The sequence below is a fragment of the Daphnia pulicaria genome, chromosome 5 (assembly GCF_021234035.1).
Source record: "Daphnia pulicaria isolate SC F1-1A chromosome 5, SC_F0-13Bv2, whole genome shotgun sequence".
In the NCBI taxonomy this organism is placed as follows: domain Eukaryota; kingdom Metazoa; phylum Arthropoda; class Branchiopoda; order Diplostraca; family Daphniidae; genus Daphnia; species Daphnia pulicaria.
The window spans coordinates 5327133-5354490 of record NC_060917.1 but is presented as its reverse complement, the minus strand read 5'-3'; the positions used below and the strand labels follow the sequence as shown (position 1 = coordinate 5354490).

At 42.0% G+C, this 27358-nt stretch overlaps 10 protein-coding genes and 2 non-coding genes across 14 annotated transcripts; 6 read left to right on the top strand and 6 right to left on the bottom strand.

Annotated features, from left to right (window-relative positions):
* Positions 1–293: 293 nt before the first annotated feature.
* LOC124340715 lies at positions 294–994 on the top strand. The gene is made up of 2 exons (XM_046793323.1): positions 294–377; positions 450–994. The coding sequence occupies exon 2, from the start codon at positions 452–454 to the stop codon at positions 992–994; it is 543 nt and encodes a 180-aa protein (XP_046649279.1). The 5' UTR covers positions 294–377; positions 450–451.
* Positions 995–1258: 264 nt separating this feature from the next.
* On the top strand, positions 1259–3450 carry LOC124341391. Its single transcript, XM_046794487.1, has 3 exons — positions 1259–1403; positions 1477–1589; positions 3015–3450. The coding sequence occupies exons 1-3, from the start codon at positions 1325–1327 to the stop codon at positions 3291–3293; spliced, it is 471 nt and encodes a 156-aa protein (XP_046650443.1). The 5' UTR covers positions 1259–1324; the 3' UTR covers positions 3294–3450.
* Positions 3451–3481: 31 nt separating this feature from the next.
* Trnat-cgu lies at positions 3482–3574 on the bottom strand. The gene is made up of 2 exons: positions 3539–3574; positions 3482–3517 (listed from the first exon to the last, which is right to left on the bottom strand). It is a non-coding gene; the product is annotated as a tRNA-Thr (tRNA).
* Positions 3575–4321: 747 nt separating this feature from the next.
* Positions 4322–4411, bottom strand: Trnat-cgu. Its single transcript is given in 2 exon segments — positions 4322–4357; positions 4376–4411. It is a non-coding gene; the product is annotated as a tRNA-Thr (tRNA).
* Positions 4412–4757: 346 nt separating this feature from the next.
* LOC124341354 lies at positions 4758–5552 on the top strand. Its single transcript, XM_046794431.1, has 2 exons — positions 4758–4908; positions 5013–5552. The coding sequence occupies exons 1-2, from the start codon at positions 4800–4802 to the stop codon at positions 5480–5482; spliced, it is 579 nt and encodes a 192-aa protein (XP_046650387.1). The 5' UTR covers positions 4758–4799; the 3' UTR covers positions 5483–5552.
* Positions 5553–6375: 823 nt separating this feature from the next.
* LOC124341096 (oplophorus-luciferin 2-monooxygenase non-catalytic subunit-like) lies at positions 6376–8308 on the top strand. The gene is made up of 5 exons (XM_046794026.1): positions 6376–6612; positions 6680–7520; positions 7587–7709; positions 7777–8009; positions 8073–8308. Exons 1-5 carry the CDS (start codon positions 6571–6573, stop codon positions 8151–8153), a joined length of 1320 nt encoding a protein of 439 aa, XP_046649982.1. The 5' UTR covers positions 6376–6570; the 3' UTR covers positions 8154–8308.
* Positions 8309–8475: 167 nt separating this feature from the next.
* On the top strand, positions 8476–12231 carry LOC124341098 (oplophorus-luciferin 2-monooxygenase non-catalytic subunit-like). Of its 2 annotated transcripts, XM_046794030.1 has the most exons (7): positions 8476–8605; positions 8668–9628; positions 9701–9841; positions 9936–10605; positions 10672–11569; positions 11640–11756; positions 11841–12231. In XM_046794030.1, exons 4-7 carry the CDS (start codon positions 10567–10569, stop codon positions 11993–11995), a joined length of 1209 nt encoding a protein of 402 aa, XP_046649986.1. In that variant the 5' UTR covers positions 8476–8605; positions 8668–9628; positions 9701–9841; positions 9936–10566; the 3' UTR covers positions 11996–12231. The 2 variants fall into 2 exon arrangements, with proteins under 2 accessions (XP_046649986.1, XP_046649984.1); XM_046794028.1 differs by lacking the exons at positions 10672–11569; positions 11640–11756; positions 11841–12231 and having other exon boundaries at positions 9936–10495.
* A 2132-nt stretch (positions 12232–14363) lies between these two features.
* Positions 14364–15341, bottom strand: LOC124341314. Of its 2 annotated transcripts, none has more exons than XM_046794370.1 (3): positions 15252–15341; positions 14961–15156; positions 14364–14897 (listed from the first exon to the last, which is right to left on the bottom strand). In XM_046794370.1, the coding sequence occupies exons 1-3, from the start codon at positions 15261–15263 to the stop codon at positions 14449–14451; spliced, it is 657 nt and encodes a 218-aa protein (XP_046650326.1). In that variant the 5' UTR covers positions 15264–15341; the 3' UTR covers positions 14364–14448. The 2 variants fall into 2 exon arrangements, with proteins under 2 accessions (XP_046650326.1, XP_046650327.1); XM_046794371.1 differs by having other exon boundaries at positions 14964–15156.
* An 892-nt stretch (positions 15342–16233) lies between these two features.
* On the top strand, positions 16234–20786 carry LOC124340813 (chitin synthase chs-2-like). The gene is made up of 13 exons (XM_046793501.1): positions 16234–16500; positions 16565–16791; positions 16855–17116; positions 17195–17514; positions 17588–18031; positions 18094–18580; positions 18647–18847; positions 18916–19142; positions 19206–19373; positions 19448–19789; positions 19854–20114; positions 20176–20331; positions 20391–20786. The coding sequence occupies exons 1-13, from the start codon at positions 16332–16334 to the stop codon at positions 20682–20684; spliced, it is 3558 nt and encodes a 1185-aa protein (XP_046649457.1). The 5' UTR covers positions 16234–16331; the 3' UTR covers positions 20685–20786.
* On the bottom strand, positions 20740–22868 carry LOC124341094 (chitin deacetylase 7-like). The gene is made up of 8 exons (XM_046794025.1): positions 22544–22868; positions 22292–22458; positions 22118–22223; positions 21918–22035; positions 21699–21848; positions 21511–21629; positions 21219–21447; positions 20740–21158 (listed from the first exon to the last, which is right to left on the bottom strand). The coding sequence occupies exons 1-8, from the start codon at positions 22642–22644 to the stop codon at positions 20802–20804; spliced, it is 1347 nt and encodes a 448-aa protein (XP_046649981.1). The 5' UTR covers positions 22645–22868; the 3' UTR covers positions 20740–20801.
* Positions 22869–23031: 163 nt separating this feature from the next.
* Positions 23032–24612, bottom strand: LOC124341186 (trypsin-1-like). The gene is made up of 6 exons (XM_046794183.1): positions 24316–24612; positions 24039–24243; positions 23828–23960; positions 23629–23764; positions 23416–23561; positions 23032–23327 (listed from the first exon to the last, which is right to left on the bottom strand). The coding sequence occupies exons 1-6, from the start codon at positions 24548–24550 to the stop codon at positions 23118–23120; spliced, it is 1065 nt and encodes a 354-aa protein (XP_046650139.1). The 5' UTR covers positions 24551–24612; the 3' UTR covers positions 23032–23117.
* Positions 24613–24835: 223 nt separating this feature from the next.
* Positions 24836–27112, bottom strand: LOC124340714 (protein fem-1 homolog C-like). Its single transcript, XM_046793322.1, has one exon. It carries the CDS (start codon positions 27110–27112, stop codon positions 25256–25258), a length of 1857 nt encoding a protein of 618 aa, XP_046649278.1. The 3' UTR covers positions 24836–25255.
* Positions 27113–27358: the final 246 nt, after the last annotated feature.

Genomic DNA, 27358 nt, shown 5'->3' with positions numbered 1-27358 from the left:
AAAACAAATCGCAATCGCTTGCGATGAACAATAAGCGGATTACAATATAGTCCGTCACAAAAGAACAGAAAACAAACTTAATATCTACACTGCTGTTCCCCACCTTTTTGTGACCTTATACTGTTGAAGGTTATTACAAAAAGGATTATACGAGAAGACCTAAATCTATATCAAGGTTGTCAAAGAAAAAGGATTTTAAATAATATAGTGTCCGATAGTGTCCTCGCTTTTATGCACAAGTGCCATCAGTGCCGGAAGGTCAGCACGGCCATCACATATGATATAAAAAGCGCAAAAATCGAGTTGGGTCATCACAGTCATCAACTTGATCTCAGCATACGCCCACTGCTCCGCCAAGACCTTCTCACTTTGCAACAGTAAGTTTCTATTCATATCTATTTCCCTCATTAGATTTAATTGAAAATTAATTTTGGTTTTTACTTGTACAGAAATGTTCACCATCAACTGCCTGGCTGTGATCTGCCTCTCCTTCCTGCTATTGTTGGCGGTAGAAATTGAATCTGCACCACATCACCACGCACTGCACGTCGGCTCAGCCAATACCAGCAGGGCATCCAGTATCCCCGGCCATCATCATCACATGGCCACACCTGACGATCCAACTGAAGAGTTGGTGATGGAGCAAGAAAATGCGGATCATCCGGAAGCAGGATTATCGGGAGTCGCCCATCCATTGACGAAACGTTCGACTGAAACCGTTGAAAAACCTAACACGGTGACCATCGATTGGAAATCGATCAAGACGACCTTATTGGAGATGATTCGCAAGCTTTTCGAATTCGTGTCCACCACTTTTAGAAAATTGAGGGATCGTTTGCTGCACGCTTTCTGTCCCTTCTTCCCTTCCGCCGATAATCAGCACGGCCATCCGGCGGTTGCCACATTCACCTCCGTCGATTGGCGTTCAGCTGCGACGACCCTGTTCAACAGCCTAAACAAATTCCAACATTTACGAATGAATGAAGTTTGGTGATGTGTTAACGTCTGAATAATTTTGTATATGGAATGCTCAAATCGAATGAAATAATAAAAATCTTTTCTATCTAATAACCGCAGTGACTTTTCTTTCATTGGGAAGTGGTTTCACTATGGTAGGCTATCATAGAATTCTTAGACAGTTTTGCGCTGCAGGATCGTTTGCGGTCGTCTGTGGTCTCGTTTCCCTTCACGATAACAATCCACGGTCTGTCCTTTTCCAGCAATTAGCTATAAACCATAACAACAAAAATAACTAATAGGTAGTCGTCATTTTCTGACCTGATTACAACGACTCAACAACCCTGCCGACCTATTCTGGCAAAAAATGCGTGTCTCCTTGCTCGTGTGCGCCGTTTTCTGCATCTTGTTAGCTCTACAAGAGTGTCAGGCTCAAAAGAAGAAGAGTAAGGAATTTGGTCTCAAACATTATTGTGTTTTATTATTTCTGATTTCTTTTCTATACCCTGCCAATAATAGAAAAGTTCAATTTCACGGAGGACAAACTGGTGCCGTGTGGTGGCAGGAACAGCAGACAGGTGGACGTTCGAAGTAGCCGCCAAAAGCGCCGAGCGGCCGAGGTGATCATCGCCCGGCTCTTCCCTACCAAGACAGGTTTTCTGATATCGAAAAACGATTAAAACAGGGTTGTAGATCTTTTTACGCTGATCATTTTTAATATAGGGTTTAGGGTGTGCAAATGAGCGGAAGTGCCCGTAAAACGCGTTCAAAGTTTTGAGTTTTACGGAGATGACGCGCAGCCCAAGCCGGCCAGAAAGGGGGGTCGAGCGGGGGGTGGCGCGTACCCATGGGAGAGGGGACAGTGAAGGGGGGTATACCTGGGCCATACTATAACAACCCATGTTTCTCATGTTCCATGTTTCCCATGCTCCCATATCACCGTTGGTCTAATGGTCAGCATTCCGGGCTGATGTGTCGAAGGACCGAGGTACGAATCTCGGCCAACTAAAAAAAAATTCGATACAAATTAAAATTTTAAATTTTAATAGAATCAGTCACTGAAATATCATGAGGTCACATGTTGCAAACATAAATTAATGTTTGTGGGGAGCTTCCATACAGTTCATGCTTTCCCTTAACTTATTCATTTCAACGATAGCCTTATGGTTAGCGACGCGTGCTACCATGCTAAAGGACCGAGGTTCAAAACTCGGTCCTCGGTCGAAGTCGCTTAGGAAAACCAAATCTATTTTTGTTAAATTAAATTTAAAAGCTTCTAGAGTTGATGGAAGTTGAAGATCGGTGGTAAACTGGTATCTCACGACCGCGACAAGAGCGGGAGGCGTGGCGTAGTCGTGAGTTACCAGTTTACCACCGATCTTCCACTTTCATCAACTCCGGAAGGTTTTTAAATTTAATTTATTAAAAATCGATTTAGTTCAACCAAGTTTTGAACCTTAAACCATTGGCATGGCAGCACGGGTCGCTGACCATAATGCTACCATTGACATGTGTGAGATGAGGGAAAGCATAAGCCGTATGGTATCTCCCCACAAACATAGCTTTATGTAATGCAACATGTGACTGCATGATATAGCAGTGACTGATGCTATTTCCATTTTAAGATTTCAAAATTTTCAATTTTTTTGAATATCTCTTTTCGAACTCGAGATTCGAACCTCGGTCCTTCGACATATCAGCCCGGGATACTGACCATTAGACCACCGGTGACATGGGAGCATATGGGGAAACATGGTGTGTTATAGTATGGCCCAGGTATACCCCCCTTTACTCACCCCTCTCCCATGGGTAAGCGCCACCCCGCCCCGCTCGACCCCCTTTCTGGCCGGCTTGGGCTGCGCGTCATCTCCGTAAAACTCAAAACTTTGAACGCGTTTTACGGGCACTTCCGCTCATTTGCACACCCTAAACCCTATATTAAAAATGATCAGCGTAAAAAGATCTACAACCCTGTTTTAATCGTTTTTCGATATCAGAAAACCTGTCTTGGTAGGGAAGAGCCCATCGCCCGGCTCTTCCCTACCAAGACAGGTTTTCAATTCAAACGAGATTCTTTCGGATGCGACGAACAAGGACCCAAGACTCTGATTAAACACCAGGACGTCCGCATCGATTTGCAGGACTCTCGTTGGTTTGAAAAACAGGGCAAGCATTGGCGCAATCTGCAATTTCAGTTAAATCAACCGAGAGTGCCAGGATTTCCGACGACTGTCGCCACGGTGCTGATGGAATGCGATAAACAATTTCCCATGCGATATGTACGAAATGCTTTCGTCAGAAGTATGACCAAGTGCGTTCATGTTTGGTTGGACTAATCACAGGAAAATCACTATTATTCCTCTCTGCGATGTGCCATTTGTATCCGTTGCTTGTGTCACGTATATTACTAGATGATGGTTGGTACTGTAACGTTTGAATAGCCTTCCCTTATGTAGCATGGGATATCTTCTATATAATAAATAAGTTTAGATCAATTTAATTGATGTGTAGAATGTTTCAAATTTGCCTCCTGAGAGGATTGAACTCTCGGCCTTTGGTTTGCTTACATTAATGATTGACATACGAGACCAACGCTCTACCACTGAGCTAAGAAGGCATATCAGTATCTCTCTAGTATAAAATTTAATTCATTACATTTATGTCATCTAAGCGGCTGAAACTCAAATGACAAATCTGTACCAAAGTAATTCAACCGCAATGAAATTCAGCTTATCTTAATTTGGATGTGGTCTATAGACAGTAACAGAGCTTTGGAATTCCCAAACTATTTCGCTGCCAAGCAAACCATCAGTCTCGTTTCCCTTGACGATCACATCGGCAGTTTGTCTTTGGAGAAATCTAATTCTAAATGAATAAATCTAATTATATATTATAGTGCTGGGCACCTCCTGTGTATAGCCTATATACCTGTAAACTAACTTAAGAAAAGCAATTAAGAGACTTGCTACACAATATGTGTGATTCTCTTGTGAAAAAAAGTATTTCAATGTTATAGTTATCTATAATTGACTGATTGCTTGATTGCCGGGAGCTTCTTGGATTATGCGAGCGTGCTATATACCTGTCTGACACTGACATGCTGGGGGGGGGGGGGGATACGCCGGATACGCAACGTTTGCGAGTATAGAATAGAGGATTGACTGGATTGAGCTCTCGTTTTTTTATTTTATTATCTACTAAGCATATACGAGTCCATCGCTCTACCATTATTGCTCAATCAATTAATCGAGAGTTCCAGCATTTCCGATAACTGTCGCCACGGTGCTGACTGAATGCGATAAACAATATCCCATATGCGATACGTGCGAAATGCTTTTAACACTATGTTGAGTGCTTCAAAAATTGCCTCCTGAGAGGATTGAACTCTCGGCCTTTGGTTTTCTTAACATACGAGACATACGAGACCAACGCTCTACCACTGAGCTAAGAAGGCGCAACTAAAACTTCTTTTGTATCAAATATAATTAATTATATTTATGTCATCCAAGCGGTTGAAACTCAAATGACAAATCTGTACCAGAGTATAATCCAACCGCAATGAAATTGTGCTTATCTTAACTTGGATGTGGTCTATAGACAACAGCAGAGCTTCGGGATTCCCAAACTATTGCGCTGTCCAGCCAATAACCATCAATCTCGTTTCCCTTGACGATAGCAACGCAGTCAACTCCATTTCCCACACTGCAACTACTTCGTATTTCTTTTTCAAGTTTGCGATTATCGCTTGGCTTATAACCGTGATATAAAACGCAATTTTCACCCAGTCGTCATTTGTTATTAGCCCTTAGAACAACGGCTGACATTTTTCTCTCGCCAGCAAAATGATGCGTGTTCACTTGTTGGTGTGCGGCGTTGTCTGCAGCATGTTTTTCCCGAATGCCATCGAAGGCGTTCATCCAAGAGGGCATCATCAGACATCTCAGCAACGAGGTATGTAATAAAACATAAAGTTGAATCACTATAATTAATCAACTGCTTTAGATACGTAATACGATCTAAAAATGAATTCTCTACATTTTTCTTCCTTGATGAAGTCGCCGTACCCATTTTCACAATCCGGGAAGTGCAGGATGATGGGGGACCGGTCTGTGGCAACAAGGCAGTGCAGCTGAGCGCCACATCCGCCGAGAAAAAAGCTGCAATGGAACTTGTCCAACAATTCCGACAGACTTCTTTCTCAGGCAAAGAACTACCCAGCAATCAAGAATCGAACAAATTTAAAAATAAAAAGAATCTAGCTCGCATCGACCTGCAAAAGACGTTTTACAACCCTGAAACTAAGAAGCGCTGGATGAATTTTCAGATCCAGTTGAACCAACAGCGTTCAAAGGGCGGACCGACGACTATCGCTCACCTGTTTTTAGAAGCCAACCGAACGTATCCCATTGAAGCGATACGACAAGGTTTTAATGAAAGTCTGGCGAAATGCGCCAAAGTTTGGCTGGAATTTTCTCCTCAATCGGTACCTGAAGACTTTAAGTTCCGCAAACCAGGAAAAAAGTGAAACGCTAAATGGAAACAAGAATATAAGGGTAGAAAATAAGGTTGATAGAGGTGAAGTTTTTTTTTTTCAAGCAAATTTGAATTGTGAACGTTGCGAACCCTTTATGAAGGACCCATAATTGAATGCACTTTGTTGAAATTAATTTAACATTGAAATTTGAAACCCGGCCCATACCTGACAAAATATACGTTATAGAACAGCATCAGTCCCCCTAGGTTTTCCTTCGTTTCGTAAAAATGATTTGATTATATTTAATCTGGAATTTAATTAAAAATGCCTTCTTGGAGGATTGACTGAATTGAGCTCTCGGTCCTTAATTTTAATTATCTATTATTCAGCATACTAGACCATTTTATGAAACAAATGCAAAAATTGTGTTGGTATGCCCGGGTATACCGGAAATGATTTTAAAAAAAAACATGATTTACAAAAAACAAGGCAGGGTGAGAAAAGAGAGAGAAAAGGTGGAAAAATGCTCAAACAAAACCGAGAACAAAACGGAGAAGACGGGGAGGGAGGGTTCGATACTACGAATATTCTAATGAGTTTTACCTTTTCATGTTTTCTATCGATACAGGAAAAGGGAAAGGGTCGGCACGGAATCGCACCCCTTCCGCCGAGATCCAGCGTTGGATTTGAATCGTCCTACGGCACAGTAAAAACAAACTCCGAATTTTCTCCGAGTTTGTGTGAAATCTTTTCAAAAGGATAACAATTCGAATATGTGTTTAAAATTCTGGGTTTCTCCATGATTGTGTTTGGGAGGCTGACTTGCGTAACTTTGGAATCCTGCTTGATTGGCTTTAATCAAATAACAAACGCTTATCAGCGAGACAGCGACATTATATAGTTCATCTGCCGTGTTGACACACTTCTCGTATAATCAGCTGACGTGAGTTGGTCGCAAGATAAGGAACTTATTTGATGCAATCGGACTCGATCACCGCAGCTTCATTTTAAAAAGCCAATGACCAGTGGAAATTGAAAAACATTGTGCGACGCAATTAAAAGCATCAGCAGACGGCGATTTTACACAGTGATCCTAATTCATTTAGCCTAAAGAATACCAAATAAGATATTAAATTACCATGCATTTCAAATGCCTGTCACTCGTCGTTGCCAGTCTATTGGTAAGTTTCTCATTCATTCAAAATGATATTTTAAAAATTAACGTACTTATTAACTTGTCATGTCCAGCTGGTGATGACGTCTGCGATGGCAGTCCAATCTGAAGGACACCGGGCCGTTTGCCCAGAGGATTTTTCACCCTGCACTTGCGACTCTTCGGCCGGCGGCCAGAATGTCGTTTGCGACCAGGTGTCCATCCAGGAAATCAAATCTTTGTTCAGCCGAACAACAGCGGCCGATCTTGCCTCGTTCAAACTGACCACCTCGACGTCCGAAGTCAGCGGGATCCCGGCCGATTTCCTGGGCAACACGCGGGCCAGCTCCATCTCGATCATCTGTTCGTCCACTTCGTACGAATTGACGATCGACGACAACGCTTTCACCTCATCGGTAAACTTCACCAAGACGGTGTCCATCAGCGGCTGCTATTTCGTTCAACAGCGCAATTTCAACTTCTTGTCCGGTTTCGGCGACATGACGGCCCTCAACATCTTCAATTCCAGGAATTTCACCAGTTTCCAGGGTCTCCCGTCTCAACCCAACTTGTACTATATTTCCATCGTCAATTGCCGTGGGTTTGATTCGCTGGTCAACGAAGGAACAATCACTTTATCCGGATTGAAGAATCTGTATTTGTACGACAACGAATTGAACGATCGTTCGGCCGCAACAGTTCTGAGTTCCTTGGCCTCGGCTTCGATCGAATCACTGGAGGAGTTGAGGTTGTACAACAACCGACTGAGGCGAATCCCGGCACTGATCCCGTCGTTTAGCAAACTGAATCAGCTGATGATGGAGAACAACAACATTGATTTGATTATTACGCGCTCGCTGTCTTTCTACAATGACGTCAGTTATCTCCACTTGGGGAACAATGACATCCGATCCATCGAGCCGAGCGCCTTCGGAGGTTTGACATAATTTCTTCTTAATCGTTTTTATTTTATTTTGTTAATTTGACGTCATCATTTTGCAGCTCACAGATTCGGGACGGTTTATCTGCACCAAAATAATTTGACTCGGTTCGAGTCTTACGTGTTCCAAACTATGCTGGAAGGAATGGTCCAGGCTGGATACGGAAGTGTGTCCCTTTACGAAAGTGAGTAATATACTTAAATCAATTGATTGTATTTAGTTCTTATTTGGTTTGATTGATTAACATCTAGATCCGATTGATTGCGATTGTCATCTGGCTTGGCTCATTCTCCACGAACCGGAACTGCTGGCGGTCGTTGACGGTGGACAGTGCTCCGATTCCGTCATGTTTACTGATCTTAATCCGGATGCTTTCGTTGACTGCCCAGTATTTACGTGTCCGGCAAACATTGACGGCAATTTCCCGAATCCTTTATCTTGCTCGTCCTATTACGTGTGCAGCAACGGGAATAATGTCCTCGTCGTAAGTTTCTTAAAATTAATAATTTAACGTCGATTTAACAAATGAAATCATTTTCTTTTACAGGAGTGCCCGGGTGGTCTCGTGTTTAATCCTGCTTACCAGTTATGTGATTGGGCTTACAACGTGCCAACATGTAACGCTTGATCAAAACCCAAAACTTGCTAATTAAAAAATACTGACATCCTTTTGCCGTGATTAATCAATAGTTGATCAAGAAATACAGTAGTTGGAATGAATATTCAGAATTATTATTGCCAATATTTTTCCTTATCAATATTACACAAGGTAAAATTCTGAAACGAATAATTTCAACAGCTGATCACTTTTTACGTTGGCGTGGTTAACATTAATGCGACATATGTCGATTTATCTACCTGTCAGATGAAGAAAATAACTTAAGAAATAATTGTGCCGATAAGAGTGGTATAAATACGTATGAGGTTGCGTGTTCCAGCATCATTGGCGAGAAACACTGTTAATAGGTAGGTTGCGAGTTTTCTGAGATCACCCGACAGACACGCTCTAGTTCTGACCATTCAAATTCCCATTCAAACTGTTTTTCGACAATGAAATCTGACATCATTTGGCTAACGTTGGTAAGTATAAGTGAATCTAAATTATTGCTTTACAAAGAACTAACTTAAACTTGAAATAAAAGGTGATGGGGGTCATCCTCATCGCTCGAATGGATTTGGTTGCCACAGGTGCCGTCTGCTCAGACGATTATTGGCCTTGCACTTGTAAAGTAGTTAACACGTCAGCTGGTGTCAATCGCCTACAGATACATTGCGATCAAATCAGATACGTTGGAATCGTCAAAGCAGTGTTTGAACGCACCCCTTCAGCTGACGTGCATTCCTTTTACATGACCATACCTGAAACATCCGGTTCAATACCAGAATATTTTTTTAAACGGTCCATTGTTCGAAACATGCACCTGTCTTGTCAAACAGATAGAACATATCTTTCCCTTGATATGTACTCTCTAACGAGTGTAAGAAATTTTCTCGAAAGTTTTCATATTGACAATTGCGATTTGAGCTATATCAATTGGGAAACGTTTGACAATTTTCATTTTCTGAAGAGTCTAACTATTTCAAGAACAATTAACAAAGGAATTTTGCCCGGCCATTTCAACTTCCCATTCCATTTCAACATTTTCCCCGGTTTGATAAATTTAAACGTTACTCATTTATATAATTTCGAGAACTTCTTCTCTGATGCAAAATATCCCAGTTTAGTTAATTTAGTAATGAATTACTGTCCAAGTGTCTACTCCAGCGTGGAATATTTAAAAACTTCGTTAGATTTTCTTAGAAATAATGGTTTTGAAATTGTCGAAATGAATGGCAACCAATTTAGTGACGTAGATGCTGAAAAATTGTTGAATCAGTTCTCCTACGGCTCTAAAGAGACTTTGCGGTCATTTTCGTTGAGGGAAAACCGTCTGACGCGATTGCCAAATATCGGCAACTTTCCCGCACTTGCCCATTTGAGACTGGACAATAACAATTTTACAAACGAGAACTTTTCCCTTGCGCAATTGAACGGAAGCAGACTTCAAACGCTAACCCTGTCCTCTTGCAATTTGAAGAACATCAAACCCCACGCACTTGAAGGTTTGTATTCTAAAGAATGAATTAAATTTTAAAATGCACCACATAACAAAATCTATTTTCCCCCCTAATCAGTCGATAGCGATCATTTCCAACTCAAATTACTTGATCTTGATAACAATAACTTAACCAAGTTCAAATATTCCGTCTTCAAAAGTATTTTGCGGAAAATGGCCGACCATTGGGAGGATCCCGGAGTTATTCACGTCCATCGCAGTAATAATAACCAGATTATATACTACCTTATTACTAAGCAAACAAGAGTTTCTTTCATATCCGTAATCATTATAACTTGTTTGTACCTGTTTAGACGCGTTCGATTGCGACTGTCACTTGGCCTGGCTGATAGTGGATAACCGACACTTGCTGAGGCACGTCAGGGGAGCGAGATGCTCCGACGGACTTGCCTTCACCAAACTTTGGCCGAGCCAATTCGCCGCTTGTAACGGAACTTCCGGACAATTGAAGCCCCGCTCTAAACATCCTTAATCATTTGATTATAATGACCCACCACCAGTTATCATATTAAACCAAGCAATATTAGTATACCACGTGTCTCTGTGTCCTTATTCTAATCAAACTGCACGTATACCCAATAACATCCTGGATGGATAATCGTGTGCAAATACAAAATAAAGGTGTATTTTTTATACTGCACGAACCGCAGTCGACACGACATTTCCTTTTTGTGACTTATTTTCTCGAGACTTTTCCCCGTGGATTATATTGTTTGCCCATCCGTGCACACCCATCGTTTACCGTCGTGCACGTCAGAGATAAATTCTAAAGGGCAGAGATATTGATGCCCAATAGGTTGCAATCGAGCCTTCTAGACCCGTGGCATCTATATCTACAATAAAATGTCCAACGAGTGACACGAGTTTTAAAAAAAAGCCCATGTCGTTTCAGTGCCAACACCAATCAAGTCCCAGCCATTCACCATGATGGTTCACATATTTCTCAGCTCAATTTTACTTTCGGTATGGACATCGCACTTTAATTAAACTCTCATTTCACCGCGATATTAATTTCCAGTTCATTTTCAGTTGGCTTTTGCATTGACGAGCGCCTCCGTCGAATGGAGTCTCGTCCGTCCGGCCATCGTCAACGACAAAGCCGTTTTGCCGTGCCCGGAAGATTATTCGCCGTGTTACTGCGGCGACTATCCCTCGTTCGGGCTGTACGTCGTCTGCGAACTGGTCTCCATCGACGCCATCGTGTCCGTGTTCAACCGCACCACCGACAACGACATTTTCTGGCTCCAGCTCAGACCGCTGCCCGACTTGGAGAAAAGAGGAGTCACGCTTCCGGCCGATCTGCTGAGTGGCAAACGGGCCAGAGCCATCGACCTCTACTGTCCCAGTGTCGTCACCGGAAATTTGTACAGCCTGACCATCGATCCGGACGCTCTGACATCTTCCGAGGACCTGATAGAATATTTTTACATCCTCGGATGCGATTTGGGCCATCAAGCGGATTTCAGCTTTCTGAATGGATTCAACAAGTTGATGAACTTGTACATGTACGGGTCGACCAACATCCAGGCGTTTCAAAACCTTCCCATCTTGCCCAGCATGGGAACGTTGAGCATCAATCAGTGCACAGGGCTGGACTCGATCGAATTCCCAGCTCAATCACTTCCCAAACTGCAGCAGGTCTACATGACGGACAATCAGATCGACGACCAAACGGCCGGAAGGATATTGACGTCGATCGTTTCGTCCAGTTCGGTCGACACGGTCGTTGTCCTTTCCCTAGCCTACAACCTCCTAACCGAAATTCCTGCTCAGATTCTCTCGTTCACCAAGTTGAACGATTTGAGTTTATCTGGCAATATCATCCCGTTTGTTTCCTCCACCTCCCTGGCCCTGCCAGCGACTAGGATGGAGAGATTAGCCATGGCAAACGTTTCATTAAACGTCATCGAACCAGGAGCCTTGAGAGGTTTTATTTTGGTAGAGTTACGTATAACTGTTTGATTGTCATGTTTAACTTTGATTATCTTTTGTCACAGCAAATATTGTCCTGGCCGACCTGACGAGGAACAATCTGACGCAATTCGAGTCGGCCGTCTTTCAAACTATGCTACAGGGGATGATAATATTGAATGGCAGTCTGTCTATCGATTCGAGTGCGTGTTTGCTGTTATCAGAGATTAGAGTCTTTACACGTTCATTAACTTGATTTTCCTGTTTTTTTGGGGGGGCCGGAGCAGATCCTTTTGAATGCGACTGCAGTTTGGCTTGGCTGATCCGAGACAACCGGAACTTGTTGCCCGTCGTCCACGGAGCCCAGTGTTCCAACTCGACCCGTTTCGAGCAGCTGGATCCTGGCGGATTTAGCGAATGTGTCGTCCCACTGCTGCACTAAGTCCTGTCGACAGCAGCCCGGAAATGTATTAAAAAGGACCTATAACCAAATGCAAACTCGATTCAGTTATTCCTTATTGGGTTTGTGTGATTATACCAGCGATCTTGTTTTTAACTTGATGTACCTGATCGTCGATACGATGATGACTTAATGGACAAAAATATAATCTTTTGCGTATTAAAAAGCAATCGTAACAAAGTCCAGCACAGGCAATCTTTGGTGTTACGCAAATAGACATGTAGTAGACGTAGAAGCCCGCATAAAAGATGCCTTTTGTCAAGGAATAGGGCTTGTTTAAACAAATGATAAACAAACTAACATGACAGCTGGGATTGGCGCCAGTGTCATAGGCGGCGTGGCGCCAATGTTGATTGCTTATTTAGTTATCGTGGTATAATATGTAACAGGCGAAGCCAAAGGTGAATATTCCTCACTCTCATTCTATACTCCCCTATATCTATAATGTTCGTTTTGGTCTGCGGACAATGTGCGTTATATTATTCAGTTGGCCGGAAATACAGTAGCTATATCTCCTATCTGCATAATTTAATTGAATCAGTTCGATCGTTTTTACATACAACTGTCTCCTGCTGAAAAAAAACGCTATAGGTATACTTCATATCCGGTTTGACGAAGCGTGAATTGTTTATGATAAACAAATTATTTATTTCTCAATCAACCAGTTCAACGCCCTTATAAATAGAGTGGCAGCTGCTATAGCAAACAAATTTGATGACTCTACATAACAAATGGCAGATATACAATATAGCCGTTACAGGGTTTCACACTTTCACTTTTACATTTGTCGCACAAATGATCGAAGAAGAATTGAAAATATTGTGATCATGGCTCATGGGGTGTAAATTACCTCGCGTCTTTATTAGAAGTTAGAACCGATTCTAATTACCTCTATTATATTGCTATTTGCTAAACTATAGGGGAATTCGATCAATTTTTAATTATCGATATTTTAAGAATGAGAATTAGAATATTAGTCTCGTCTGATTTAATTTTACAAGTTTCGAAAAAGAAAGTCTAAAAAAAAGAAACACAAAATTTTGTTTGTGGTTGCACGAAAAATAGAACAACGAATAAAATTACTCACATGTCATCGTTGAGTCAACTGTTTCGTTCGTGTTGATAACGTTTTTTTATGTCAACAGTGAGAACGTGAGCTGTTAACTGCTTTCGTTGGTGGTGTCGTGTGGCTCGCCATTCCATATCCTGTTTGGCAGGTAAAAAAACTAAGAAAAATGGAATGATTAATGGAGCTCAAAGAGCAGAGTTGTTCCAAATTTGTGATTGAGTAAATGTATGAGTTGATCATGTAAGCCCCCTGTTGATGCATGGCAGTTTGTTTGCACTTGTGCAGATTTGAGGCCTGAGTCGGCCATCATAACAACATGACAATGCAAGTTTTTCTCGTGCTGGTATTGACTTGTCATCAACAACAATCTCACTATCATCGATTGGGTAATTATGTGAGCTATGATGCATGACTTGCATAAATCCAGTGTAATTCATGGAAACCTTTAATTTTCCTGTTTATTCATAATTTGGGTTTATCCACTGTCATTTTCAACTTTTCCTTACCCTTTGTTACTGCATTTATTTAGATAAACAGCATCCCGTTTGATTGTAAAAGCTACCGATGTCGGTCGAGTTACTCATCTCTTCTTCCCCTTTCTACAAATGTCCTCGTGTACACCCATGTGAGTGTGGATGTATTCACCGAGGACACCCTTTTTCCTATCCCGGCTGGTGGATTCAACTTATTTCTGCGGATGGAGTACTCGTGGATGCCAGGCCGTATTTCCCAGGCTTTAAAGGTAGGGCAAATTAATTATTCTTCATTTTTTTAAAAATAATTTTGTGCCGTTGATTGTAAATCATTATACATAGTACGGAACGTACGATTATTCCTGAGCTATAGCCTATAGGCGGTTGACTGGAACTGTTTCTCTTGGCGTTTTTGTTTACTCAGTAAGGGCTTATTAAATAACCAATGGAAGTAGGAAACTTTAAATTGAAAGATTGAAAATTAAAAAATGACAAAGGTCTTTGTTATATTTTAGTTTTGTTATTTTATGCAGTCTACTGCAGATCAGACCCGTTGTAACTTCAAACACTTCAAGCAAAGTGCAACTAGACAATTTTGGGACCTGCCGCCACAGCGGCACCTCCTCGTAATAACAGTAGTTTCAGTGATCGAAACATAATTTCTTGACTTAAGTATTTTTTTTACTTAAAACTACTGTAGTTTCCACTTTTGAGACCATACAACATCCTGTTTTAATTTGAAGTCATCACTGTGCACATTTTGATATAATTCAAATAAGGGATAACAAGGAGCAGAATACTGCTGAAAATGGTGTATTTTGTCAAATCTGGGGGTTCAGGATTCTAGTGCGATACTGATTCTACGTGTTAAACTGATTCTACAAAGTGCCGTGCTACTTTGGGTCTTCAGGTACCACTTTGGGGGCAACCTCAAGCCAAACTCTAACATATTTCTCCATAGTTTCATTTAATGCCTTTCGAATCAAGTCGATGGGGAATGTTTTATCGGTTTGTACACAGACGTTTCCATAAATAATCGGAGGAGAATGATAAGGAGGTTTGAATTTATACTTTTGGATCTGCAAATGGGCCCATCGCTTACCGTATTTATTGAACATACCTTGAGTTTGTTCGATGCGAGATGCATCTTTGTCAACTAAGGTATAAGAATGTACATAACTTTTCGTAAAGGAAGTCTGTGTCATTAATGCGGCAGCCTCAGTTCCCTCTTTTCTCAGTTCGTTGCCAATGGGTCCTCTTACGTCAGTTTGGTCAAAAAAGCCACATAGCTTAAATAGATCATCACCGACATCCCCCTTGGTCCGGTAGGTGAAAACGTAAACTTCGGAAAAACACCCGACATTCAATTACACCAATCACATTTGAAATCGAAATCATTACGTACTACCTTGACCTTCCTCTTTATCTACACTCGAGTCTGTGTCAACGGCAAAATCTCCATCTCCTTCCTCGGCCGGAATTTCAAGGGCTGATTTTGCTAAGAAAGTATTTGTAATCTCTCCTATTTCTGCTGTTGGAAGGCGTTGATTATTAGCACGAGTATAGACCACGCAAACTAACAGGAAGATAGTAGATGACGTCTACAGGGTAATTGGAGGGAAAAATTCATTTGGTTTCAAAAGGGAAAGTTCCCGGTTATTTAAATTACAAAGATGAATTGCTTATTATTAATTACCGAAAACTTCATGTTGAGCTCGTGGGGAAAGCGACTGGCTGCGACAAATGCTGCGACAAAAGGACAGAGAAGTGTCCCTGCTGTGACATCTTTTTATAGCAAGCAACATTCTGTTAGTACAGTGAACTCGGAATCGCTCTTTAAACGTTGTCAAAGGCAATGTTTGAAGGTGGATATTCTTCGCTCTACGCCCCTATAGACTAAAAATACCCCCAATGCGTACAATGTCATCTGATGGGCGTTATTCAGCAGTTTATCTGGAAATAGTACCGGTAGTCATTCTCCTATCTTTATTTAATTGACACTTGAAAAATTAATAAAGCGAATAAAGCATATAGCTATAGGCGAATTCTGATATTTCGTGACTCAACAGGCCACATAAACTGCCAAAAACGATCGTCTGCGGATTGCTCAGTTATCGGCGATCATTTTCGTCTCAATCAACGAGTTCAACGCTCTAATAAACAAAGTGGGCAGCTGTCAGAGCCAAACAAGTCTGTCGATCCACATGGCAAATGGCAAATGTAATAAGCCTCTGTGCTCTCAGTATTTGCGCTCTCCCACTATTTAAGTGTTTTGGCTCTCAGTTATGTCGCACAAACGATCGAGGAAAGATTGAAACTATTTTGATCATTGAGAGGATTATATTGTACCTCGTCTTTATCAGTACAGTCAAATTATTATAACGTTCCTACCTTTTAGACCATATGGTTTGCAATTGAAGCCACTGTGTTCGTGTTTTGTACGTGTTGTACGTGTTTTTGTATATCCAGTGTGACGTAATATTAATTGCGCAATTAAAAAAAAAAACGAGGTTTGTTTCTGAACCAACCAGGTCAACGCTCCAGTGACAGATGTTCGAACAAACACGCCAGTGCTGAATGCTGTATTGTACATCCCCATGGCAGATGTAACATTCAGCTGAATATGCATCTGTGCACATGTCTCTCAGCATATTCACGCTTTCTCCTATTTTATTTTTATTTTTTTGCGTTCACTTACATCGTAGAAACGAGGAAGGATCAACACTAGAGTGTCTTAGTCTAGGATAGATTAGCCAAATCCTGTATTCATTTTAACATGCCGACCCAGAATAGCGCGACCAATACGAGTTTGAAGGTTTGCGTCAAGTTAATTGCTGTTTTCGTGACTTTCCCCGCGGTTTTGTTAGCCGGGATTATATCCAAGGGAGCAATCTTCTTTATGACATCGCAGATCGGAAGAGAGATGACGCAACTCGCTTCAGGAGGTCAGATTCAGTTACACTTAAATTAAAGAAACCCCATTATTTTTAAATGTTCTATTCATTTTAGATTCCCAACAACATCTGAAGGTCATCGCTTGCTGGTTGTGGGCTCTTTTTTTCAGTTTTGCAGTCCCCGAGTTATTAGTTTTCATTCACTCGTTACATATTTGTTTCTCTCGCCGCAAATTGTGGAAGCGCCCCCGGTTCGTTCAATTTGTGATTGTCTTTGGATTAGAAACGGGACAGACCGTTGGGATGGCCTTGCTTGTCGGTTCCGTCCTGCCGTATCTCTCGGTATGATTTTACCTTTGCAACAAATTGTACGTTATTTACTGACTCCAATGTTCATCAAAATAGGTGACTCACGGAGTTTTAATCACCAATTGCGTTTACCTGGCGCCAGCCATTCTAAATTTGCTAAATCGGGAACCAGACAAACTGATAATGCGACTAATGGATGCACTTTCTTTTGTTGCGCAACTCAGTGGCTGTTTGCACTGGATCTTCATTCGGCATAGCCTCAACAAAAGCCAAATGATCAACTGGACCTTACCCGTGTCTCTGATTCTCATCTCTTTCGGATGGTGGGAGAATCACGTCAATGGAGACGCTCCTATTAGTCAGTCTCAATCAACTTAGCCTATAGAGTTACACATTATTGTTAAATGAAAAAAAAAATTTATTTTCTCCCCGCTAGGTTTTATCAGATATTTCGGCCGAATCAAAGAAGAAATGAAAGAGACCAGACCATTCGCTTTCGTAATTATTAGCGCTTGGAAAATAGTTCTGTTTTTCGCCACGATTTTTACCGCAGTTGAATTGGCGCTCGTTGCGCAAGAGGCTCACGACGGCGTTTTCGATTCGTTCTTGATTGTTATCAGAGGTGGTTTCAACCAGTTCTGGAACAGTTTCATGTCCGTCGAATGGACTTCCCCGTTTTACATTTTTGTCATCCAAGCCACTTCCTCTTTCCTCTTTTATTGGTTCGGCAATTTTGCATGTCAGATCGGTGTGAAGGTATAAGAATTTTCCAATCACACTTAATTCCTAGAATCTCCTCTATTCTAAAATCCTGTTGAATATTCCACAGAGCACCTGCTTCGCCTTACCAGTGGTTTTGATTACCCCTGTTATCATGACGATCGCATCCCACTTTGAAATCGCCAAAATATTTGACGGTTATTTCAACGCTAAAATAGAAAATCAGCAATCATTTGTATATCTGCTAGCGCTCTCTTTCTTCTGGTTTCTCTCACAGACGTGGATAACCCTTCACATCTGGTCTCCCGCAGAAATTTCCAATGAATTGGTTAGCGACACAAAGTGGTACAATTCTCTACTTATTGATCAGTCAATGAGTTTCAGCCCAACTCGTCACCACGACAAGGTTAAAGAGTCAAGCTTTACCAGTGTTTTTGCCGTTGCAACCATGTGGCGCGAAACGAGCGACGAAATGCTAATCATACTGAAGTCCATTTTCCGCATGGATAAGGATCAATCCAGCCGGCATTTAGCCCGTTATTGCAACAATAAGGTAGGATGATTCCAGTTGTTTGTTATCGCTCTCGACTCACGTGAATATTTCTGCCTCATCAGGTTATCGATCCTCATTGCTATCACTACGAGACCCACATCTTTTTCGACGACGCTTTCGAATCGTACTCGAAAGATGGCACAACCTCGAGAGTCGTCAATCATTTTGTCAATCAATTGATTGAACTGATGGACAAAATGAATTGTAAATGGACAAGTACATGCGACAGTAAGCCACCGGTCATTTCCGTAACCCCTTACGGCGGCCGTTTAGAGTGGAATTTGCCGGGAAATACGAAAATGACAATCCACTTGAAAGACAAGTGCAAAATTCGAGTTAAGAAGCGGTGGAGTCAGGTGATGTACATTGACTACCTGATCCGCTACGAAATAATAGGAAATCACTCCGACTTGGAAAATACCTTTTTACTAACACTGGACGGCGACATGGACTTCCGGCCGAAAGCTGTTCACATCCTGGTGGATGTGATGAATTCTCAACGAGATGTGGGCATCGCTTGCAATCGCTCCCATCCAACTGGATCAGCAGGTAAACCATATTTTGATTAACTGAGAATCACGGTGGTCATTATATAATTTTTGAGCTTAAATATAGGACCAATGGTTTGGTATCAAATGTACGAATACGCCGTTGGATTTTGGTTGCTAAAACCAAGCGAATCCGTATTGGGTAATATCCTTTGCGCAGCCGGTTGCTTCTCCCTTATCCGAGCAACTGTCCTACTGGATGGCGATGTCATGTCCAAATTTGCTGAACGATCAGAAAAAGCCCACCACTTTATTCAACGTGATCAAGGTCTGATTCTCATCATTCAAAATTAATTCAAAATGAGTATAATTATGATCATTTGAAAATGTGTGTAGGTGAAGATCGATGGCTGTGCACTTTGCTCATGAAACGCGGATACCGACTCGCCTACTCGGCATCCAGCTACGCCTACACTCGTTGCCCGGAGACATTTACCGAGTTTTACAATCAACGACGTCGTTGGACACTTTCCATCATCTCCAACACGCTCGACTTGCTCTGGAATTGCAGACAAACCGTCAAACTCCATCCGAATATTTCCTGGATTTACATGATTTTTCAGGTATTCCATATTCTTGTCTTTTGAATATTCAACATTATGATGGAACAACGATGTGTTTGTAAGTCCCTATCACTAGCAATGGGCCTCTTGTGTCCAGGATCGATTTTCCTTGTGCTGGTGAACACTTCGGCAACTACTTTTTTCATAGACAAATGGATTAGTTTCATAGTCCATTCGGCTCTTATTTTTGGTTTCATCATCATCTGCTTCGTTGCTCCATCTCGCATTCAGGTAATTTTAATAACTTTGCATTTTTCCTTGTCGTTTATTTAATGGGCCTAATTTAGTTGTTTGTTTGTTTTTAGCTCAGAGTGGCCAAATGCCTTTCCGCCTTTTATGGTTTAATCGTTGCGGCTGTGCTTATTGATTCGGTGATTTCATTGGCCCTGGCCGGGATTGATCTTCATGGAAACAAGATGTCATTTTCTTTAAACAATGCCTTCTTTTTGTTCCTGACGAGTTGTGTCTTTCTGGCCGGATGCCTTCATCCGCGCGAAATTCATTGCCTCTTGGCCGGTCCCATTTATCTCCTCCTGACTCCTTCGATGAGCATGTTACTTGTCTTGTACTCTGTAATCAACATGAACGTTGTCTCCTGGGGGACACGGGATGCCTCTGAAACAATTGGCGTTCAATCTCCCAACAAGGTCCATAGTTCTTTTTCTCTGATTCGATAAAAGTATACATGTAATAATCATTACGTCATTACAGGATACGAAATTAGATAGTCAGCAGTCTAACAAAGGACTGACATACTTCCAGGAAGTTTTCGGCCCTGCCATGGACAAAACAAAAAGCGATGAAAAGGCCTCCAGTGATTACACGGCCTCGATTAATTGGAGTTTGGAGGCAGAGTCTCATTTGCCGGAACAAAGGAACGTGAAAGAATTGCCGGGGGAGGAGTGTAGCTTTTGGAGAGAGTTGATACAAAGTAAACTATTCCCCTTTGTGGAAAACCGGCAAGAGGAAAAGGTTAATTATCTTTAGTACGAGATATGAACTGCTGTTTATTCTGTTAATTTTTGTATAACAGGATCGAATCTCCGCTGACTTGGATCGACTACGGAACTTTTCATTCGCCATCTTCTTCCTGCTGAATTCACTTTTCGTTGCAACGATTTTTGGGTGCCAAATGAAAAGTGAAGGTCTGGAGTCGAGCGAGGCGGACACTTTCAGCCAATCCAACGAGGTGAATTTTAAAACTATTAAGTTTTAGTCCCGATTTAATTTTCATTTTGCACCAAACAGTTAACGTCGTCTATACTTATTTGGTTGTCGGAAGCAAATCCGGCCCAATGGATTGTGATGTTCTTTGCCGGCTGGATGCTCTTCGTTCAGTTTGCGGCTCTTTTATCTTTCCGATTAGATAACCTGATTCGCATGTTATCGTCCACATCTCTAAACATATTCAAGACGGAGAGTCTCGAAAAGTCTAACGCGGCAACACTCTCCAATCAAGTAGTTTTACTCAGCTACGGGACGACAAAAGAGGATTCAACTAGAAATCAACGAGGCGATCTCTGCCAAATGAATCCCAATTAATGGATCTAAGTATACAGGATTTTACATTTATGCATGATATGGTAATTAAGTCGAATTAAGTATATACTAGGTTTATTGGTGATTGAATTAAACGTAGAAAAATTGAACAAAATGTTGTTAGCAAAAGAAATGAAGGAAACTCAGCAGTAATCCTTGGAAAATTAGTATTAAATGCAAGAAAAGGTTATTAATATCGGGCTCAGACGCACTGTTGTTGGGAACGGTCGAATAAGTCGTTGAAGGGGTTGTTTGCCTTGTTGTGGTTGTTATTAGCGGATCGTATTGGTCCGGCAGCCAAGGATATTCGGCGGGACAAGGAACGCAAGATCCCATGAATCTGGCACCTCCTGGAACAGATTTTGTGTAGTAGCAAACTTGGGGTTTTGGGCAAGGCGCTGCTGAGGCCTCGCAATTAAAAACATCTTTGTCCTTTAATTGTTTCAACGTCTTTGGGTTTTTCATCCATTCTATTCCCTGGGATATTTAATCGTTAAAATGATTTAATCCTGAACTGTATTTATTGGGGGTACTTGCTTTGCTTAATGGAACGATGTAAACGTAGTCGAGGGTCGCCAAGTAGTCGAGAAATTGCAAGAATCCTTTGAGGATGGGCTCGTTGTTGAGAAACCAGTACATATGCTGATGGATACCGAAAGGTGCTCGATTCTTGTTGAAGCGGTTGAAATTGAACACGAAGTAATGGAAAATCTCATCGGCTGTCAGATTGGAGGCTTCCGGTTTATCTGGCCTGTTAATGTAAGGCCTATACAGAATCAAAAGAGTGGTTTAAATTTAATTAGGAAATCATTTCAAAGTGTTTCTTTACGGGAAGCAAGTGTCGGCCGTTTTGCAATGGAAACCATTATCGCTACTGCGGAATTCGATCATGGGGATACTCCAAAATCCTGGGTGGCTTTCATTGCCGCAAGGAGGAATGGGGCATTCCTGTCACATAACAAAACAACCCTTAACATTGAGAAAAGAGGAAATTTGTGTAAATTAATTCCTACTTACGTGAGGAGCACCGTAATCCATTGTAAAGGGCCAAACGGGCGGATCCATGACTTGCATGGTAGTGAACGATGAGTCATAACTCATTCCTAGCATACGCAATGCGGTGAGAGTTGCATCGCCCCCGGTCTGCAGGAAAGGTGATCGAAAACCCTAAATTCCAAACAAGGTCCAGGCGTAAGTTAAATCGACAATATTGGTAATCGAAAATGGTTGGCAAACCTGGATCGTGTCGAAAGGAATGTTTCCGTAGGAGTGAAGTAGGTGTCGCTGATAACCAACTTCTCTCAGCCAAAAGTCTGCAGAAGTATTTTTCCAGTAATCGTAATCCATTTTGTGCCTGCGAATATAAAATCGAAGCCCCAGTTTAGTCGTGATAGGAAACCTCATACAGAATCAACAGGAAGTAATATATGAAATACGTGACAGTGTGAGAGGCGATTTCATTGCCTTTGTTGAAAAGTTGGTTCACCAGTCGATAGTTGGTCCCTTCGTGAGTGACAAATAGGGTCATCCCGATGTCACAACCTGTTCACACCAAATGTCACGATCAGAATTCAGTATTGACTGACATATTTAATGTTTCAATTAAATACCGTTGGGATTTGTTCTATTGTGCAATATTCTTTGGTACGTTGGATACATGACGTCGGCAACGGCATCGTCGAACGTGAGAAACACCATTTGCGGAATCTCTTCCGGATTCAAGCCGTTGGGAGCAGCTGTATCCATGCACAGGCAGTCAGGTAACAGGCATTTCTGACTGAAATATGACGTAATAATGTTCAGATATTAAAAATTCATATTCTATATTTCATGTGTAAAACGATAAGATATTTAAGAAATACCTGTCACAAGCAGTCGGAGAATTTATAGTTTCCGCAGTCAATATTTGAATTTCCCACAATATTGTTATGAAAATAACGGACTTGATAAAGAGATAAACCATTTTTTGTTGTGTGTGTTACTTAACTTGTAATATAGCAAGTCGTTGTGTCTACTCGACAGTTGTCTAGGCTATTACTTGACAACAACAGCAATTCTGGGAAAGGGCTGCACCACCTTTTTGTGGGAGCTTTTCAATATCGAAACAGATGCCAACGGAAACTGATAGACACACTGACGTAAAAATACTAGAAAAACCTGGATAGGTTTCTCAATACAGCTGTCTGTCTGCGTATAACCCAAGTCCCCCAAGTCTAAACTACGCACATATTGCTCATGACGCATCAGCCACATCCTAACAATTGTCAAGTAATTCTTTGAAATAGAATAAAAATTGGTTAGGTTATACTAATACCAGGAGATGACTAGTAGCAAAACAATTTGAATTTAGCTGTTTTCTAGCAAATTTATTGAGCCCAAACTCTCATATAAATGGGTGCAACTATTACAATTTTTTCAGTGTGCGGTAATTTATCATCAGTTTGGAGAATTCGGAGAGACTGGCCGGCAGGTGTCTTTCCTTGTGACTTGCTGAATCCACGGAAGGTGATATTTTACGCTGGCATAAATTCCGGGTATTCCATCCTGTGCACATCCAATACCCCACGACACTATGCCAATTTGATCAAACCGAACGCGCGAACCGGTCGAGTTCACGGAGGCCATCAAAGGCCCGCCACTATCACCCTGGAATGAAAGTACGAATTTTATCCCTTTTTATCAACACTGTAAATCTCTTTGGAAAAGAGTCGAGCTGTGTACTGGATGAACTTACCGCACAGGCGTCTGACTTTGATCCTCCCGCACAGATCGATTGATCGGTTATAAATCTTCCTATTTCCTTCAGAGCTCGCCGACATTGATTCAGTTTGACTAGGGCCACTTTTGTCGATAAAAGCAGTTGAGGGTAGAATTTAGTGCCTGTCGTCGTCAAAGAAAAAGTGTCTAGTTGCGCTATTGTTCGAGAAATCTTTTGTTTTACACGTACCATAGACTTCGGTGGTTCCCCATCCGGCCACGACTGCATCCGTCAATTCCGAATCCTTTTGCGCGAGGCATACCGTGTGAACTTGGTCTGTGAATCGCACAGGTTTTGCCAATTCCAAGATTGCTAAATCATGTTGCTGTCATTAAGAATTTTTAAAATTTGATTTTCTATACAATTTAATTCTTTTGGGGTATTTTACCATGGTAGTAATGTCGAAGTCGTCATGAATGAACGCTTGAGACACGGGAATGACTTGTTCGTATCCAGTTGGATCGAATTTATTGACGTCCAGGTAGTGGTATCCCACAAACGCGGTAATCGAGACAACTTTCCTAAAGGCGCCAAAATTCAAAACATTTTCCTATTTCAAACTTGTCATTTCGAAATGTAATAAAAACTGTGTAGCGTACCGATGATAAATGCAATGCGCAGCTGTTAGCAAGTATTGCTTTTTGATTAAAGTGGCGCCACAAGTTACTTTTGCTTGTTTAAAAAAATCGGCGGTAACAACCAAAACCTCAACCATCCATGGGAATTGGTTTGGTTTAGTCGATGCTCCTCCCATAATCCGTGTGCCACTTGCGCCACTCGGGTCGTACGGTAAACCGCACCGCTCTTGTATAACCAATAAAATATGTATATACAATTCCATTGTTAGAAATGATTGTGTTAAATGTTTGTATTTACCATCGCAGATGGGCTGCCGTTCGTTCTGGTAAACGGCCGGTAACTGGGCGTATTCGAAGAAGCGCACCGTTTTCGACGGTAAAGTCAAATTTTCGGCAATACTACTCCAGTTGAATCTCGTTTCAACCTCCAGTGATTGCGGTCGGATGACTTTCACTCTTGATTGGCAATTCACGATCGATAAAACTGAGACCAAAATGAATAAGAAACTACGAGTGACGATTGGGGAACCCATTTTGAATTGCGGCTCGAATGAAACTGCAGGCAAGGCGACACGAGCGTCATCGTTTTTCTGTTGTTAGGGCAGCTGTTCTGGACCACATGTGCAGTAGGTCAATGTACAGGAAGCGTTTTCTTTCATTTTACTCCACCTGTTTAGTGTTCAAACACTTTAGAAAATTATTTGGGGACATTTTGTGTATTAATGTCCTATAGACCTGCTCTTATATTTGAACGTATTCCTATCGGACGAACAAAGACGAGAAAATGGAACTAGGAGTTTTTAACATTGTTTTCAATGCCCAAATTCATACAAAACAACAATATTTGATTTAAAAAAAAATACCTCCCTCCAAGCCGCTTAGTCACACACACACATCCCTTTCATTCGTACCTGTGACTTTGTAAGGCTTGGTGCAACACTGGTGTTTATATTGAATTGAATGCGGCAGCAGCAGCCGCATGTTTGGAAACATTTTGTCAAAACGAAAACCGACACCGGGTCTTATTCATCAAGCAGATGTGTGGGTTCTCGGAAATTCCCACGATTTATTTGATGACGAATGTTGCACCGTATGCACACACACAGAGTGTGTGTAAAGTTTGTATAAAGAAAAGAATTGTTAAACAGATTAAACCCTTTTGAAAATGATGTGTATTTAATCAAGACTCGTTTAAATCATATGAGAATTTGAATGCGAAGATTTTATGGATCGACATTTCAGTGTCGGCGGATGAATGAGTGCAAATTCACCGGGACTTGACCATCCTCGAACGGGATTCGGTTTTTGCGCACAACTTGGGCGGCCAGACATGTCAGCGGTAAAACATTGCTGTTCAGCAGGGATTGAAGTTTGACATCGGGTAATCCTTGAAGGCAGAGCTGCCTGTGTTTAGCTTTCAATATCCCCAAAGCTCTTCTTCCGGATTGGTTAGGCTGGTCGATATGGGCTCCAAAATCCAGCAGCTTTTGAACGGCGTCCGTGATTGTGGGCGACCAGACTTGGCAGTTAATGATGGCCAGCAAATGAAGCGGAGTATTCCCTTTGGCACTGACGGAATTGGCATCCGCTCCCAGATCGAGCAGCAACTGGATTAGATCAAGGGAAAGCGGAGACCGGCGACAAGCCACGTGAAGAATTTCGCCCTGGTCGAAGTAATTGAACTTGTGATTCGTGCCAATGAAATGGTAAAGAGCTTTCTTGAATCGGTGGCCGTCTTCATGGCTCAACTTTGGCAGCATTTCGGTTAAATTCAGTACAATATCGTACAAGCAAGTGTCCAGCCGGCCCTTGGCAGCTGGCGCTAATTCTCTCCGCATCTCTTGACGATTAACAACAACAGCAAAGTCAAAGGCCGCCATCAGATTATCGAAAGAAAAGTCTTCCAGACCCTGTTGGCTGAGCGGTGGCATTTTGTTTAAATTCTTGAAGCTGTCGTTCATTATGTCCAGTGCTCCGATGATCGAAAAGTTGATATCCCAACAGTCACTCGGCTGTTGCCGGAATGGCTCCAGCATGAGCATCAAAATGTTGACGACCCGGCTGTACTGACCGGCATCGTAGAACTCGTAAGCGTACGTGTACAGTCTGTACAGAGTGAAGGAATGGGGCTCCGGAATCAATTGACCCATAATACGCTGGATAGCCCAAATAGCTTGAGTAAAGAGCTGGATGTTGTTGTTGGCGTTGTCGAGTTGCTCCAGTTCTTGTGGAGTTGTTATTTCGAATGAAAAGCCCATGGCCTTGCGAGAAATGTCGGACGTTTGTGGAAGAATTTTGGGTATTGGCGGCTCGACGCTCGAAGGATGACGTAGATTCATAGCTTCTCTCCAGTACTGCAGTCCACGCCGTCGGGTTGTTTGATTGTTGTTTCTGGGATGTACGAGATCGTGGTGAATGTAAGCGGCCCCCAATAGCTCCAAGACATTAATCTTCTCCTGGCTGGGCTGCAAACTCGCGAGGATCTCATTGATTCCGGCTCTTTCGTCGACCAAGTTGAGATGCTGGTACTCGAGCATGTATTTGAAGATGTAAAAATCGGCGCATATGATGGCCATAAACAATGGCGGGACGTCCAGGTATTCAACGCCGTTCCAGGTAAAGTTACCAATCCGACAGGTGTCGACTTTCAAATCATCCATCAGGTATTTGACGAGAGAAAGGTCCCTGCGTCGGATGGCCACCACGAGAGCCGTTTCTCCGCGTTCATTGTACGATTCGACCAGCCAGGCTTTGACTTCCGGTTCCACATTGCCGAGCGTGAGTTGCAAGGCAGACAAACATCCGCTTTCCAATGTTTCGAAAAAGACTGCGCGATGCTGAGCCATCGGATCTACTGGTATTGGCTCTTCCGGTGTTGGAGGCAGCTCGAGTGCTGGCGTCGACGAGTGAAACCTCTTGTTTGGAAATGATTCCGGCTCCAGCAATGGTGTTGACAATGATGGAAGATCATCTGCCTGGGAGTTCGGCCAAACTCTACGCCAAATACGCCTCCACCCAGTGGCGAAACGAATCAACATACATCGCCAAATCGGTCGAATGACACGTCCAACAGTGTCGTAAAAAGCTTCCAACATTTTTATTAGCTTCAAGTAAGTTGTTAATATCCAAAGATATCGTTATGCAATTCTAATGTCATTCGTGATCCTATTTATGTGCTGCAAATGCATTTCCCACGTTGGCATCGGCGAATTTCCATCATTCATCGATTAGTTACATAATGAAGCTTAGTCTAATTAAAATAATTCCTTTTGAGACGTCTTCGCATGATTTTATCGCATTATTGTCAAAAGGAATAAATAACGTCGGAGCGGATTATTGAT